Source organism: Anolis sagrei, chromosome 6, assembly GCF_037176765.1.
Source record: "Anolis sagrei isolate rAnoSag1 chromosome 6, rAnoSag1.mat, whole genome shotgun sequence".
In the NCBI taxonomy this organism is placed as follows: Eukaryota; Metazoa; Chordata; class Lepidosauria; order Squamata; family Dactyloidae; genus Anolis; species Anolis sagrei.
Window position 1 is genome coordinate 130,877,057 of NC_090026.1, and position 17,622 is coordinate 130,894,678.

Below are 17,622 nucleotides of genomic sequence, written 5' to 3' on the forward strand. Positions count from 1 at the left end.
GCATCTCCCAGCATAACTAGGTAACATAGCTAATGGTGAGGAACCTGGGTGTTGCAGTCTGGCCATATCTCAAGGGCTTTGTCATTCCCATTACTGGGATGGAGAATGTCGCCAAGATCAAACTTTAAGTTCAATTAAATGGGTTTTATGGTGGGTGGGACTCTGAAAAGAGGAGTTTGTACCTGGACATTGTAGCTCCGAATCAGCAAAAGAGTCCCGGCCCTTGGTCTTTGGGAATGGGGTCATCCTGGAAGCATCTCGGCCACTGTCTGGCGTCATGGGGCTCTTTTGGGTTGAGACCAAGACGATGAGCACATTCTTTCTTCTTTCTTGGCAAGAGAACGATAGCCAGGCCACTTGGGAGGCGCTCTCTCTGGTGGACTTTGGCTGCAGCCATCAGTTTCCTCGTCCTCTAAAACAAACGGGACTTTGTGGTCATCACAGGGCTTTGGCTGAACCCAAGGTGTGGGGCAGAACACTGTGAATGTGCCCAAGGCGGCACAAACAATCCCATGGCCTTGGAGCTTTGTATCACCGTCATGTGCTGGAGAGATGGGGCAGTGGGGCCTCCCCCTCTCTATTTGGCCACCCCAGAGTTTCTCCCCTCTGTGGCTCCTATCCAGACGTTACTCGTGTGGCAAACCTTCCAGAGATTCTGTGGCTTACTTATTTATCGTGCCAGAAGCAAATTGAGAATACGGTTATAATGTATTTATAAAGACACAAACTTAACAACTTGGCATGATGCTACATTTCCTTTGACCAGAAGCTGGCCACTTGAAGTGCCTCTGGTGTGACTGTAAGAAGGTCCTCCATGGTGCATGTGGCGGGGCTCAGACTGCATTTCTGCTTTGTGGTTTGCTCTCCTCCACACTTGCATGTCGTGGACTCCACTTTGTGGCCCCATTCCTTAAGGTTGTCTCTGCATCTCGTGGTGCCAGAGCGCAGCCTGTTCAGCACCTTCCAGGTCGCCCAGCCTTCTGTGTGTCTCAGCCACTGATTGAAGTTCTGCCACTTTTGGACTCTCGCTTGCTGAGGTGTTCCTGCAAGTATCTCTGTAGATCTTAGGAAGCTGTTTGTTGATTTAAGGCGTTGGCTTGCTAGCTGATATCCGAACAGAGGATGGGGCGGAGATGCAATGCCTTGGTCATTTCATTGCTGGCTACTTCCCAGTGGATGCCAGGTGGTGCAATACTGGCTAAACAGTATAATTTCTCCAGTAGTGTAGGGCGTAGATAATTCAGCATTGAGAGCCATATCCACTGTTTTAACATGGTGAGATGTATTCCATACTGGGCATGTGTACTCAACAACAGAGTACGCATGCCTAGTATGTGGCTTTGTTGTGGCTGCCCAACAATTAAGAAACCCAACATGAACAAGAACAATAGTCACTTCTTTTTCTACTTCTTTCTCCTCCTCTTCCTCTTCCTCCCACTTGCCTCTCTTAAACAAGACTCAAAGCATCTCACAACATAAAAAACAATGCAATTTAAATTCACAGTAAATGAATATTAAAATATAATGAGCTCTTTTCAGCTCTGTTCTGAAGTCTTCACTGTATTGTCATTGCTGGGTTTCTTTTTACTTTTTCTGTTGGAAACAGTGCTCTTGGAGCCTGTTCTGCAGAGTGGCTGGTGCATATTATAAATGATATCGCTCTAAAAGTGGTTGAGGGTCCACTTTTGCTTGGTCATCACTGGGGTTTTTTTCATGTCAGGAGTGACTTGAGAAACTGCAAGTCTCTTCCATTGTGAGAGAATTGGCCGTCTGCAAGGACGTTGCCCGGGGGACGTTGCCCAGATGTTTTACCATCCTGTGGGAGGCTTCGCGCATGTCCTCGCATGAGAAGCTGGAGTTGACAGGCAGGAGCTCATCCTGTTCCCCAGATTTGAACTGCCGGCCTTTCAGTCAGCAGTCCTGCCAGCACAAGGGTTTAACCCAGTGGTTCTCAACCTGTTGGGTCCCCAGATGTTTTTGGCCTACAACTCCCAGAAATCCCAGCCAGTTTACTAGCTGTTAGGCTTTCTGGGAGTTGAACGCCAAAAACATCTGGGGACCCCAGGTTGAGAACCACTGGTTTAACCCATTGCGCCACTGAGAGCTCTCATCATCACTGATGAGAACTAACAACACTAACACATCTGTTGGTCCAATTAGTCCTTGCAGGTGACTGTTGTGTAGGAATCTGTGCCGTTCCAGATTTTTAAAGGGAGGAAATAAAAAAAGAACACAAACCCATGGCTAGACCAGTTCCCTTTGATTTGTTACATTTGATGATTGATGACTCATGTCCGGCCTACGCACCTATTAGGCCAACATTTTAGGGAGCAAATGCCCTGATCCTCCTGGGAATGGCTGCATTTACTGAAGTGAGGAGTAGTGTAGTGCTGAGTATATTCTTGTCTTTTGGCTGACTTCTCGGTTGCTAAAGGACAGGTATATTTATCCAACCTAAGAACGCCCCTTCCGAAAGCGTAGGCATGTGCTGTTTCTTCAGGGAAACAAAGGCACTTTGGAACAGGACCTTGGAACAGCTGACGCTTCTGACATTTGGTCATCGTTTTGCAGGGTTTCCTTTCAGGGATGTGAAATTCATTACAGTATGTTGTAACAGGATCAAGTATGTGAGTGTGTGTTAAAGAAAACCTTATACTGTTGATTATTATGTGCAGCTGCTAATGTAGGTCAACTAGTAAGTTTGGTCCACACCTGGTGGGGTATAACTGTATGGGTTTTAGAATACAGTTCAGCTTTTGCTCTGAGGAGCCTTTGCTCAGGCATTTCTACTGCTCTCTTATTTGGATGATGATGAAGAAGACTTATTCTGTATTGCTTACAAGGACTATTTAAGTTTGTTGCACTGTTGTTGAGCAAGCGTGGCCATTTGGCCATTGTTTTGCAGGGTTTCCTTTCAGGGATGTGAAATTTGTTACAGTAAGTTGTAACAGGATCAAGTATGTGTGTGTGTGTTAAAGAAAACCTTATCCTGTTGATTATTATGTGCAGCTGCTAATGTAGGTCAGCTAGTAAGTTTGGTCCACACCTAGTGGGGTATAACTGTATGGGTTTTAGAATGCAGTTCAGCTTTTGCTCAGGCATTTTGCTCAACCATTTCTACTGCTCTCTTATTTGGATGATGATGAAGAAAACGTATTCTGTATTGCTTACAAGGACTATTTAAGTTTGTTGCACTGTTTGTTTTTGTTTGCAACATTGCAAGTTTATGTTTTAACTCTGCTGATATGAGTAAAGTTTTTCTGTTCTTGCCTGGGTGCAATGTTATTGTGTCTTCTGCATTGGACCTGACTGAAACACGCTATGCGCAACAAATTGTCCTTCTGAAATATGGAAGATGGTGAAGCCACACAAAATTTTCTCTCCCAAAAGCAAGCTGCACCACCAACCTTCCTCATGAAATGATCAGCTTTATTTATTATCTCTTTGTTATTAGAGTTCCAAGCTTTACGGTCTCGGAGGCTCCCAGAGTGTCTTCCAAATTGCTTTGCTTAGAAATCCTCCTTTGAATCACTCCCTAATCATGTTTTCCCTCAATTATTCTTCTTAAGATATTGATTATCCTGCTGTGAAATTCAGAGTCACCAAATGCTTCCCAGAACTTGGCTTGGTTTGCTTTTTTTCTTAGGGACTGCAGAGGGAAGGAGGCTCTGCCATCCTTATACCCTTCCTATACCTGCACTTGGTATTAGAGAGCCTTTTAAGAAGTGTTCCTGTCCAATCGAACGAGAAGCATCACATGCTCTGGATAGCAGCAGGGAGCTATCAATATTCCTTCTTGGGTAATATGTGCTAGAACACTGTGTGTGCCCTCCTTGGTTTGGGAGTCATTAAGTCCTTGATTCCCCTTGCAAACGCAGACTGGCTTCCGATCTCGCATAGCTGAGCAGAACACATTTCGATACTGCCTGAGACAGTAGACCAGTATGTGTTGCACTCCAGAACAGGAAATAGCCCCTCTGACTATAAACACACCACGCGTTGAGTGAAGGAACAATCCTTTTTATTAAAGCTTAGCCAAAAAAAGCCAGTAGAAATAAATGCTTGTAAAGATAGATAGGATTCCAAAAAGCAACAAGGCATTCCAGTGCAGCAAGATAAAACAGTGTCCAAATGGAGCAATCAAAAGCAATGTCCAAAAAGCATGAAGATCCAATTCAAGGCAATGATTATCCAGACAGGAATCAAACAAGAAGCAAGAACAAACCAGATACAGGTAGTCAACTTGAAAGGCTAGAAAAATCCATGAAGACAAGACCACTTGAACAGGAATTCCATGAGGTTTGTACTTGGTTTCCAAACGATGCCTGATCTGACAAGACTTTTTAAAGGCAAACCTTAAATCCCAAAAATTGGTTTCGTTCCCCCCCCCCCCCCCTCCCCGGTCTTTGACCTTAACTGACGAATTCTTTTGGATCTACATAAACGTTGGGCCTCTTGTTGATTCTGGCTAATCTCCAGCCACTGATTCCGTTTATCTGACTCCCCATTAACTTTACCAGGTGTCAGACTGTTTTCCAAACTAGAATCTGAAGGGCTCACAGACGGAGGGTGTAAACCTTTCTCCCAAGGCCTGACAGAAACATTCTCATGAGAATCTGCCCTTTGCACCGAAGCCTCTCTGTCAGTGTCTGCATGAAACGTATTGACCAAAGTGTCTCCATCTTGCACCCCAGAGTCAGCCCCAGCATCCCCCACATCCGAAGCAACAGGAGACTGATTTTCCTCCTCATTACTCACATCAGATACAGAAACACAAGCACAGGTTCAATCACAGGCTAAAGGTTCAATCACAGGCTGCGTCCGAACAGTATGAAAGCCTTCAGCAACACAATGACATAGTAGTCAGATACAGACTTTGGAAAAACGAACCAAGTACTAGTGAGCACCTACTCATTTCAAGATAGAAGTAGAAACTGTGTGGCACATGAGAAGCTATTGGGATGCAACAAGATTGGGAATTGCAGTCCAGCAACACCTGGAGGGGCACACAACCCACTTCTCTGGCCTAGATGTTTGCTTTTCGGTCCCAGAAGTGAGACAAGAGCACTTCCCTGCACAGCAAACGGCCATTCCTCACTTGAATGGACTAGGATGAAAAAGGTGGCAGCTCTTTTGATGTATTGTTCTTAACGTGAAACACCTGGGAGCCAAAACTTGCATTACAGGTGACCCAGAAACCTGGAGGTAGATCTGGATCAACGTTCGCTTTGCTTAAGGTGGTCATTTTAAGGCAGATTAGGAAGACAGGGGTTACTCAGAAGTGATTTCGTCCACAGTTCTAGAATACCCTCTTCTTAAAGCCTCATAGGGAAGGCTGAGTGAAGGAAGAGAGACGCTTTTGAACTGCAGAGCCCCAATTGGTGCCAATACTGTGGTCATTACAGCACCAAGCGAAAATGTGTTTGCTAACAACATTTAGGGGACCTCCTTGATCGAAGCATTGGTTCATGGATCCGTGCTGGTCTGTGAGTCCAGTGCCAGCTTATGATACCTGCCTAGGTTTCTTTTTCTGGAGGGTCTATAGAAATGAACTTCCAACTCTTGCCCACTTTGGTGGAACTCTATGTTCAGGTTGAAGGGAACGAGTTGTTCTGATGGTTTCCCTTTCTGAGGGAAGAGTCAGCTTTTGTGCTCAAAAAGTGTGACTTGGCTTCTATTTCATGCTCCGGCGAACCAGAGCAGGCAAAATCAGCATGCCTGTCACTATCATTGGAGGTCAAGTGCTTATGGTGAAGGGAAGTAACAAATTGGTGTTGAGTGAAGAGGAGGAGGAGGAGGTCTGTGGCATTCTGAGAAGGCCTTGCCTGGATGAGATGTGCTCCTCAAGCAACACACATGGTGTTGAAGCTGTCTTCCTCACGGTTTGGGGTTTTCTTTCCAGATACTTGGCCTACCGCAATTTCATGATCGATACCTATCGCCTGAACCCTCAGGAGTACCTGACCAGCACGGCCTGCAGGAGGAACTTGACCGGAGATGTTTGCGCCGTCATGAGGTATGGCTTGCAGCCTTGTAAAGGAAGAACCTTCTCTCCCTTACCTGTTTCTATGCCACAACATCACAAATGGGAGTATTTAGGGGGTGGGAGGCACAGAAAAAAGAAGGAATGGGGCAGTTCCTTCTTTCTCCGTGCTACCATTTTCAAAAGGTACACACTAGGACTCAGGCTCAGCTTACAATGGGTCAGATGCTTTCAAGGTGCATTTTTTAGATATTGAGTCCACTGAGGGATGGACTCTCAGACAAGTATATAGAGCACAAGTTTGAAGTATTCATGCCCAGAGATTGTTGACAATAGCAACCTTCTTCAAGCCTCCGCTAGTTATTTGTTATATATATAATTCAGATTGCTCTCTGTATTTCATATGTGTGTATTGGATGTGGGAGGGGCTGCAGACCATGTGATCAGATCTGGGAATGTATAGAACTCAGACTCTATTAGATTATTATTATTATTATTATTATTATTATTATTTGTACCCCGCTAGCATCTCCCGAGGGATTCGATGCGGCTTACACAGGCCGAAGCCTCAAAAAACACAATACAACAATACAATAACCAAGCAAATTAAAAACAGTTAAGCAGGAAAACAATAACAGTGACAATACAACAAAACACTATTAAAACTGCGCCGGGCGGAATAGGGGTACAGGGTTAAAAGTGCTGATGTGGCAGGAGGGATGTGGGGTTAAATATAAGTGCGGTGTATAGTGTGCAGTGATCTTGGTTCTACTAAGGTGCTTCTAGGATTTGGTACTGGAGGTTCCTAATCTGAAAAGGCACATCGAAACAGCCAGGTTTTCAATTCCTTCCTGAAGACTGCCAGCGTAGGGGCTTGTCTAAGATCTTTTGGGAGGGCGTTCCAGAGTCGGGGGGCCACCACAGAAAAGGCCCTGTCTCATGTCCCCACCAAGCGCTCTTGCGACGCGGGCAGGATCACGAGCAGGGCCTCTCCAGATGACCGTAGTGAGCGTGTGGGTTCATAGACAGCGATACAGTCACGCATTCTGCCAACCTAGCAGTTCAAAAACATGCAAATGTGAGTAGATCAATAGGTACCGCTCTGTCAGGAAGGTAACGATTAGACTGAGTGGGCAAAATGTCATTATTGCCACCTTAATTGCAGGAGGGACCAAAGACTCTCTCTAGATCCATAGGGCCGTGTACTTGCCATTAATGAACACTTCCTGCCTGTTAGGCTGACTCTTCACGTGGCTTCCCCCCCCCCCCCCCTTGTCTTCCTAGGGTGCATGCCTTTCTGGAGCAGTGGGGGCTCATTAATTACCAGGTGGACCCAGAAAGCCGCCCCATGGCCATGGGCCCCCCTCCCACCCCACACTTCAACGTCTTGGCGGACACTCCCTCAGGGCTCATGCCGCTGCATCTGCGCACACCTCAGGTAAGAGGCTTCCCGCTGTCACTACCCCGTGCACATCCCATGCTGAGTGATTTGGGCACTTCCACCTCAATGTTCAGGTTGCTGGTTTGAACCTACAAAGCCTTGGGGCAGGATATCCGAAAAGGTTAAGGCCTCCCATATGAAGCTGCCTAGAACTTAGGATCCTCAACTGAGGCGCTGCTGCATGTTCCATCATCCTATGAGACTCAGTTGGCATGACGCCATGGCAGGGTTTTCTCTGGAGCAGCACATCACCTGTGGAATGGCCTGTTGGGCAAATGGGCTTATTAGCAAAAGACCCTCCCCATAAATGTACAGCAGAGTAACTTATTAGCAGAAGTGTGACTCAGCACCAGTAGCCCAAAGTGATAAAAATGACAAAAACACACAGCCCAATGTTCTCTCTTCCATAAGAGGCTTTGCTTTGTAGTAAAATAATACGGTTGCACTATTTACAACAAGGTTTCCATAACACAAACAAAGTTCTTTGTACTTCCTTCTTTGCTTCCACACTGGGCTTCTTTCTCATGCAGATAAACGGCTTCTAGCTTTGCTCTCACAGAGCTTCCTCTCACACCGAACTTCACACAGGAGCTTTACACACAGCTTTACACACGAGGCCTTTAACTTGGGGCTTCTCTCACCTTTAACCTGGGGCTTCTCTCACCAAAGTTTCTCGCAGACTAAGGCCTATCTCACACTGAAGCCTTCTCACAGACTGAGACCTTGGGAAGCCAGTCCGCCTCCATCTCTTCTGATTTTTTTCCCCATGTAACCTTTGATCCCTGAAATTTTGCTGACTATTTTATTTTAAGTAACTTTTGAGAGGTACGTCTAGTTTGGCCCTTTGAAGTTCTTCTAAATGTGTTTATCCGTTGCCTGTGACTTGGATCCCTGCCTCACATGAATTAATATTCTGTTCCTTTGCTGCTTCGTGTGACTAAGTCTGTCTGATGAGGTGTTTCTGTAGACGTTCAGCATTTGTAATCTCAAACAATTCCTGAGCAGCTGTGGCCAACCAGATGTTTGCAGAACACAATTCCTGTTATCCCCTGCCAGTTAATATAATGACCAGACCTAATGGGAGTTGTAGTGAAAAGTGGGGGTTTGTTTATCGTGCCAGGAGCAAACCAAACAGTTGTATTGCATTTTTAACAAACAAACAAAACACAAAGTTTGCAGGTTTGGTAGTTGATTAAATGTCCTTTGACCAGTAAGAAGGTCCTCCATGGTGCATCATGTGGCAGGGCTCAGGGTGCATTGCAGCAGGTGGTCAGTGGTTTGCTCTTCTCCACACTCGCATATCGTGGATTCCACTTTGTGGCTCCATTTCTGAAGGTTAGCTCTGCATCTCGTGGTGCCAAAGCGCAGTCTGTTCAGCGCCTTCCAAGTTGCCCAGTTTTCTATGTGCCCAGGGGGGAGTCTCTCATTTGGTATCAGCCATGGATTGAAGTTCTGGTTTGAGCCTGCCACTTTTGGACTTTCGCTTGCTGAGGTGTTCCAGCGAGTGTCTCTGTAGATCTTAGAAAACTATTTCTTGATTTAAGTCGTTGGCATGCTGGCTGATACCCAAACAGGGGATGGGCTGGAGATGTCTCTGCCTTGGTCCTTTCACTATTGGCTGCTACTTCCCGGCGGATGTCAGGTGGTGCAATACCGGCTAAACAGTGTAATTTCTCCAGTGGTTTAGGGCACAGACACCCCGTGATAATGCGGCATGTCTCATTAAGAGCCACACCCACTGTTTTGGCGTGGTGAGTTGTGTTCCACACTGGGCATGCATATTCAGCAGCAGAGTAGCATAGCGCAAGAGCAGATGTCTTCACTATGTCTGGTTGTGATCCCCAGGTTGTGCCAGTCAGCTTTCGTATGATATTGTTTCTAGCGCCCACTTTTTGCTTGATGTTCAGGCAGTGCTTCTTGTAGGTCAGAGCACGGTCCAGAGTGACTCCCAGGTATGTGGGTGCGCTGCAATGCTCCAGTGGGATTCCTTCCCAGGTAATAATTCTCAGAGCTTGGGCTGCTTATCTGTTCTTGAGGTGAAAAGCACATGTCTGTGTTTTAGATGGGTTAGGGATCAGCTGGTTTTCCCTGTAATAGGCAGTAAGAGCACCTAGATCTTCAGAAAGCTTCTGTTCAACCAACTCAAAGCTCCCTGCTTGAGCAGTGATGGCACGATCATCAGCATAGATGAAACTCTCTATTCTTTCTGGCAGTGTTGGGGGTGATGATTGTGCAATTGTCCATCCTACTGTAGACAGAGGGAAGAATGTGTTCCTAGAGAAAGGGCTTCTCCATTGCTTTTTCCTGCTTTGAAAGTTACATTAGCATTCCTTTATTTACGTCCTGTGTTTTCCGAAAGCTGAGCCTCTTGCCTCGCTGTGCCTGGTGCTTCCATGTCTTCCTGCCTCTTCTGATCAGTTCCGCATCTCTTCCTATAGATCCCAGCCTCCCAGCAGATGTTGAATTTTCCTGAGAAGAACAAGGAGAAACCTACTGACTTGCAGAACTTTGGACTTCGTACAGACATCTACTCCAAGAAAACATTGGCAAAGGTGAGGCAAAATGGCTCAAATCTCTCAATTCCAGGAGCCACCAAGGAAACTGGGTCATAGGAGGGGAGCAGGCTGTTTCTGCATCAGAAATAGAAAATGTACACATAAATTGTCATTCTTTGGTGATTTTCTTTTGTTTTTATACTTCAAAATATGTTTTAAAAATTCAAATAGCCTTCCCTCGATATATAAACCCCACTAGGTAAGTGGCGTTTACATATCTGTGGAATAATGTCCAGGATGACATAAAAACTCTTGTCTGTTGGAGGCAAGTGTGAATTTTACAATTAATCACCTTGATTAGCATTGCAAAGGCTTGCAGCTTCAAGACCTGGATGATTCCTGCCTGGGAGAATCCTTTGTTGGGAGGTGTTAGCTGGCCGTGATTGTTTCATGTCTGGAATTCCCCTGTTTTCATAGCGTTGCTCTTTATTTACTGTCCTAATTTAAGGTAATAATAATAATATTACTCAGCGTATTATCTCAAATAATATAACACAAATATTATTTGAGAACACAGAAATGCTGGACCACTCTCACAACCACCATGTCGGACTACACAGAGAAGCCATTGAAATCCACAAGAAGCATGTGGACAATTTCAACAGAAAGGAGGAAACCATGAAAAGGAACACAAGTATTACTACCAGTATTTAAAACTCTAAAATTAGGACAGTAAATAAAACAATGAAACAGGGCCAGCTAAAACTTCCCAACAACGGATTCCCCCCAGGCAGGAAGCAGCCATGCTTTTAAGTTGCATGGCTATTCAATGCTAATTAAGCTGGCCAATTGCAACGTTCACACGTATCTCAAACAGACAAGAGGTCTTTCTCCCACCCTGGACATTATTCCACAGATATATAAACACCCACTTGTCTAGTTTCCTACAGACCTCTCAACCTCTGAGGATGGCTGCCATATGTGTGGGTGAAAGATCAGGAGAGAATGCTTCTGGAACAGTGCCATACAGCCTGGAAAACTCAGAGCAGCCCAAGGCTTTCTTACATCAGAGCAGTACTTGTGAAAAAGATCTTCGAGTCCTTGTGGACAACAAGCTAAACATGAGCCAACAATGTGATGTGGCGGCAAAAAAAGCCAATGGGATTTTGGCCTGCATCAAGAGGAGCCTAGTGTCTAGATCTAGGGAAGTCATGCTACCCCTCTATTCTGCTTTGGTTAGACCACACCTGGAATATTGTGTCCAATTCTGGGCACCACAATTCAAGAGAGATATTGACAAGCTGGAATGTGTCCAGAGGAGGGCGACTCAACTGATCAAGGGTCTGGAGAACAAGCCTATGAGGAGCGGCTTAAGGAGCTGGGCATGTTTAGCCTGAAGAAGAGAAGGCTGAGAGGAGATATGATAGCCATGTATAAATATGTGAGAGGAAGCCACAGGGAGGAGGGAGCAAGCTTGTTTTCTGCTTCCCTGGAGACTAGGACGCAATGGAACAATGGCTTCAAACTACAAGAAAGGAGACTCCATCTGAACTGTGAGAGCTGTTCAGCAGTGGAACTCTGTGCCCCGGAGTGTGGTGGAGGTTCCTTCTTTGGAAGCTTTTAAACAGAGGCTGGGTGGCCATCTGTCAGGGGTGCTTTGAATGCAATATTCCTGCTTCTTGGCAGAATGGGGTTGGACTGGATGGAGTTACTTGAGAATCTACCTCCAGAAACCCTAACGTTGGACTGGATGGGCCAGGAGGTCTCTTCCAACTCTTTGATTCTATGATTTGTTATTTTCTTTCATGCCTTGCAGTCTTGCAACTTGCCTTTGGGTCTATGGGGTCTCTTGAAAGTGGATCACACCATGATGAGTTTAATGTATTGTCGAAGGCTTTCATGGCCGGAATCACTGGGTTGTCGTAGTTTTTTTCGGGCTATATGGCCATGGTCTAGAGGCATTCTCTCCTGATGTTTCGCCTGCATCTATGGCAAGCATCCTCAGAGGTAGTGAGGTCTGTTGGAACTAGGGGTTTATATATCTGTGGAATGACCAGGGTGAGACAAAGGACTCTTGTCTGCTGGAGCTAAGTGTGAATGTTTCAACTGACCACCTTGATTAGCATATAATGGCCTGACAGTGCCTGGAGCAAACTTTTGTTGAGAGGTGGTTAGACATGATGAGTTTGTTTAGAAATCGTCTTGGTTGATCTCTTATTCCTTTGTACAGTTTTATGTTAAGCTTAGACATTCTTAAGCCAGTCTTTGATGGGATACCTAACTAAGCCAATCTTGACTCCAAGAAGAAGTTTCCAGCTTCAGGGATGAATGAACCCAAAAGTTTTGCTGCTCCACGTACAGTGGTAGTTAGAAAAGAACGCTTGGCTCGTCCCTGGGTTTATTTTGCCTGTTTCACCTCTAAGATGGACAGCTCCACGCGAGACATCGTCTACTCAATCAGAATGGGAAGATCCACAAGTTGTCCCTCTTGGGAAGAGTGGTCTCCCTCAGAGTAAATTGTTTTTCCCTTGCTTTTCTTCCAGAGCAAAAGTGCCAGCGCTGGGAGAGAATGGACAGAGCAAGAGACCCTGCTACTGCTTGAGGTAAGAGGAATGCTGGGAGATGGGAGAGAGGGGAAATCAGAGCAGATTGTGTCTGGATTGAATAGAGTGAAGGGGAGCCCTTGTTTGTATGGCTGCCAAGAGCGGCTGAATGAAAGCTTCCTAATTGCGCTCCTCGCGTCGCATCTTTTGCTTCTGCAGCTGCGGGATCCCAAATGTTTCTGTACGTGTCGGGAGATCTCAGTCATGCACCCGCTCTGTCCGTGTTTGCTGTGGAAAACAAGTCACGGAGCAAACAAAATCGCGTTGGCACGTTTTGCAAAAATCCTTGCGCCTGCCAAGGTGAACCCTGGTGTGCTTCTGGTGACGTTCACAGCTTTCTTGCAATCCCAGAAGGTGTGAGAGAAAGTTGCAAACATTTGCAATGGCAGTTGTCGCTGTTTCTGACATTCTAACATACCTATCCGGGTTCATTTTAGAAAGGCGGGTTAATTCATACTAAGGATGAGTGCCCACAGATCCAGCGTTGCGTCATATTTCCTGGTACAGATGCTTCAGAGTGTGTGGAACCCTCTTCCTAAGATGTCTGTGAATGGCAGGCAAATCTATGTACATAATAAAAGTCAGTGCTTGTATGCAGCAGAAGGAAGGGCAGTGTATTCTGTTGGTCATGGAAGTCCTGTATGCCATGTTTGGTTGTATTCCATCATTGGTGGAGTTCAGAATGCTCTTTGATTGTAGGTGAACTATAAATCCCAGCAACTACAACTCCCAAATGTCAAGGTCTATTTCCCTTAAACTCCATCTGTGTTCATATTTGGGCATATGGAATATTCGTGCCAAGTTTGGTCCAGATCTGTCATTGTTTGAATCCACAGTGCTCTCTGGATGTAGGTGAAACTACAACTCCCAAACTCAAGGTCAATGTCCACCAAACCATTCCAGTGTGTTCTGTTGGTCATGGGAGCCCTGTGTGCTAAGTTTGGCCCAATTCCATCATTGGTGGAGTTCAGAATGCTCTTTGATTGTAGATGAACTATAAATCCCAGCAACTACAACTCCCAAATGACAAAATCAATTTTTTGAGTGATGGTCACTCCTTGGGTTAATAGGTGCCTTGTGGCCAAATTTGGCAGCAATTCATCCAGTGGTTTTTGAGTTATGTTATGTTTTGGCAGAAGCTAGGGCTGACAGCGGAAGCTCACGCCGCTCCCCGGAATCGAACCTGCGACCTTTCGATCAATAAGCTCAGCAGCTCAGTGCTTTAACCCACTGCGCCACATTTCCCACCCTTGCCTTAGACTCGAGTCAATACATTTTCCAATTTTTTTGTGCCAAAATTAGGTTCCTTGTTGTATATTTGGGTCGGCTTATACTCGAGTATGTATGGTACTTTGCATATACTAATAGGTTGCCTTGCCAATTTAATACCACTTGAGTATCACAGGAAATAGGGGATCAATGGTGACCCTCAGTAATGGCTGTCTGTGGGGCCAAGCCAGATCTGATAAGAGCTGGAAAGCAGCCTTAAAACTTGCTTATCGACTATGACGTTTTGCAGAATTATCTGTGAAATGTGTTTTCAGACTTCAGAGATGGTTCTGAAAGGGATAAATGTTGTCATGGTGCTGTACGGTTCCAGCGATGCCTCTGTTACACTGTGTTTTATAGAGGACTCTGTATTCCCTCCGGCCTCGGGAGGGAGGGGTTCTGGTCCCAGACCCCCCGAAATGTATATGGGAGATTATTTAATGGATTTATAGGCCACCTTCTAGTGGAAATCAGTGTGGTGTACAAATAAACGGAGAAATACAATGCAGGCACCACATTAAAAGCACAGTCGCAGCAGCTGTAAAAATCAATAAAATCCAGCAGAGCTGTACAGATGGCAGTAAAACCAGCAGTAAAACTTGCTGAGATGTGTGGGCAGCCAACAACACACGCGTCTTTCCCCGATTCTGAGAAGATATCAACACTGGCTGCAGTGGAGCTGTTTCTGGGGTAAGGGCTGCAGGTGATAAAGGGATTCTGTGGCAGAACCTTCCTTGGTATGCCACGAGAGTCAAGACGAAGATCCACCCAGAGGAAAAGTGTTCTTGCCATACATCAAGGGAACCGCTGGCCGCAGAGGGAAGCTGATGAGTAAATACAACTGAACAGACTGGAGGGGTTTGAGGGACTGAATCAACAGGATGGAAGTTGTAGTTCACCCTGCACCCTGGGACCCCTTCCCATAATGGACCTGGGCCACATTTGGCATGCAGAACCCTCATGATCAGGTCTGGGGGTATTGACGTTGTAGTTCACCCTTATCCAGAGAACACTGAACCCAGCCAACAACGTATCTGGACCAAATTTGGCACACAGAACCAACATGAGGAACTGAATACTGGCTGGGTTTGTGGGTGATTGATTTGGGAATCTGGGAGTTGTAGTTCACCCTTAACCAGAGATCACTGAACCCAGCTGGTATCCGATCTGGACCAGACTGGGCACACAGACCCAACATGGCCAACTTTGAATAATGGCAGGGTTTGGGAAGGATTGACCCACAATTATGGAAAATGTAGTTCACCTACATCCTTATGCATTTTCTAATGGGAGCATTCATAAAAACAAAAGGAAAACCAGGTTTTTTTCTAATACTGTAAATAGCGTTCTACATTACCAAGCTGATATTACCAAACTTTGTAAAACAAACAATGCCAAGAAGAGCTGCAAGACCGAGAATAAGCCACGAGAGTCAAGACAAAGACCCACCCAGAGGGAAAGTGTTCTTGCCATGCATCAAGGGAACCACTGACCGCAGAGGGAAGCTGATGAGGAAACACAACATACAAACCACCTACAGACCCACCAAGAAAATCCAACAAATGCTATGTCCAGCAAAGGACAAGAGGGATCCCCTCACTTCTGATGGAGTCTACCGTGTACCATGCAGCTGTGGACAAGTCTACAGAGGGACCACCAAACGCAGCAGCATTGCCCAAGGAACTTGAAAGGCACTGCAGACTACTTCAACCAGAAAAGTCAGCCATAGCAGAGCACCTGATGAACCATCCTGGACACAGCATATTATTTGAGAACACAGAAATACTGGATCTCTCTGACAACCACCTTGTCAGACTACACAGAGAAGCCATTGAAATCCACAAGCATGTGGCCAAATGAACAAAATCTGGCCAACTTTAATAAATGGGGTTAGAAAGTGGAGTCTACAACATGTGAGTGTGGAGAAGAGCAAACCACTGACCACCTGCTGCAATGCAACCTGAGTCCTGCTACATGCACAAGGGAGGACCTCCTTGCAGCAACACCAGAGGCACTCCAAGGGGCCAGCTACTGGTCAGAGGACATGTTTGTTTGTTAAAAAATGCTATACAACTGTTTGGTCTGCTTGCTCCTGACACGATAAATAAAAGTAGCCTTTCAATGCCTTGGAATAGCCCTTTTGGAAGTTTACGGCTTCCAGAGGCCCATTTGCGGCATTACGACCATTCTGCATTTCCCATTCTTCTGGCCCAGACGACCAGTAAACACCAGCTGTGCGGTTTCCTCTGAGCGGCCCACATTTCCCTTCTATTGCTTCAACACCAAAGCCTTCCAAGATCTGCCTATAATCCAAGTGCGGAGGTGCTGGCTGACTCTGCGGTTTGAACCAGCCCCGTGTTTCCTTTGCCAGACTGTTTTGAGTGAGCTGTTCACTTTTTCAAGGAAGACATTTCTATTCCACATTTTTTTTGCGGGGGGGGGGGGGGGAGTCTCAAAGCAGCCTTACAGGAAAATTGGAAGAACCAATTGATGAAGGAGTAAAACGGTAGTAACGCCGTAACAGTGAGGGGGGAAATGAGTGAAATAATATTGGGAGGAAAAACTGTAGCCAATTATTTCTGACAGCTCCGTCTGCTTCCTTCTTGGCTGCAAAGCCGGCGCTGTGCTTCTCTGTCTAAACCCAATTGCCTTCACTGTCAGGAGGAGACGGCCTTGGTTTGCCCTCGTCCAGCTCCTTTGCGGACCAGCCTGTCTCCCGCCGGGCAAGCAAATGACCCTCCCGTTTTGGAAAGACATCCGGCAGGGGTTCCGTATTTTCCTTCCCCTCAGATGATAAACAGCTCTTCTTCCAGGAGGGAGATGTAGGGAGATAATAATTGGAACCTGGGGGAAGAGAGTCCAAACCGTCTGGCATCTCCTATGTATGGGGAGAGTGAGGAAGAAGAAGGCATGAAGGACAAACAGAACACAATAAGCAAGGGAAATAGGCCCCCAAAAGATATTTCATTTAACCTGGGATGATGATTTATTTATCTGTTTCGTGTCAAAAGCATTGCATACAGAAGTATAAGACTGATAAGACTTTGGCAGGAAAAACTAAATGCAAAGAGACAGAATGGGGGATGAGGCCTGGCTCGAGAGCAGTACATGTGAAAAAGATCTTGGAGTCCTCATGGACAAGTTAAACATGAGCCAACAATGTGATGCAGCAGTAAAAAAAGCCAATGAGATTTTAGCCTGTATCAAGAGGAGCATAGTGTCTAGATCCAGGGAAGTCATGCTTCCCATGCTCTATACGTCTTTGGTTAGACCACACCTGGGATATTGTGTCCAATTCTTGGCACCACAATTCAAGAGAGATTGACAAGCTGGAATGTGTCCAGAGGAGGGTGACTCAAATGATCAAGGGTCTGGAGAACAAGCCCTATGAGGAGCGGCTTAAGGAGCTGGGCATGTTTAGCCTGAAGAAGAGAAGGCTGAGAGGAGATATGATAGCCATGTATAAATATGTGAGAGGAAGTCACAGGGATGAAGGAGCAAGCTTGTTTTCTGCTTCCCTGGAGACTAGGACGCGAAACAATGGCTTCAAACAACAAGAACTGAGATTCCATCTGAACATTAGATCTTATAATTGCTGGTGATTAACCAGCTGTGCTAAACCTCCAACCCAGTAAAGTAAAAGCCACAAAGGCACAGCCAGGTTCATTGTGTTTCAATGCCTGTGTTGCTCACTACCTTTCTCATTCTTCCTGAGCTGGAGTCAGATTATAATTTCATTTACAGTCGTGGCATCCACTGTGCTCTGGGTCTACAGCGTATGAATTATTTGTTGGGACCACACAATCTTTGTGGCACTCTGGATAGGTTTGT

General features: G+C 45.8%; 1 protein-coding gene across 2 annotated transcripts in view; it reads left to right on the forward strand.

Annotated features, from left to right (window-relative positions):
* The window catches only part of SMARCC1 (SWI/SNF related, matrix associated, actin dependent regulator of chromatin subfamily c member 1), a 145,318-nt gene that overhangs the window by 60,678 nt on the left and 67,018 nt on the right, over nucleotides 1–17,622 (forward strand). For both annotated transcript variants that reach the window (XM_060782736.2, XM_060782737.2), the window contains exons 16-19: nucleotides 5,903–6,016; nucleotides 7,268–7,421; nucleotides 9,863–9,976; nucleotides 12,463–12,522. In XM_060782736.2, the coding sequence (XP_060638719.2) occupies nucleotides 5,903–6,016; nucleotides 7,268–7,421; nucleotides 9,863–9,976; nucleotides 12,463–12,522 (442 nt within the window). The remainder of the gene's footprint in view (nucleotides 1–5,902; nucleotides 6,017–7,267; nucleotides 7,422–9,862; nucleotides 9,977–12,462; nucleotides 12,523–17,622) is intronic.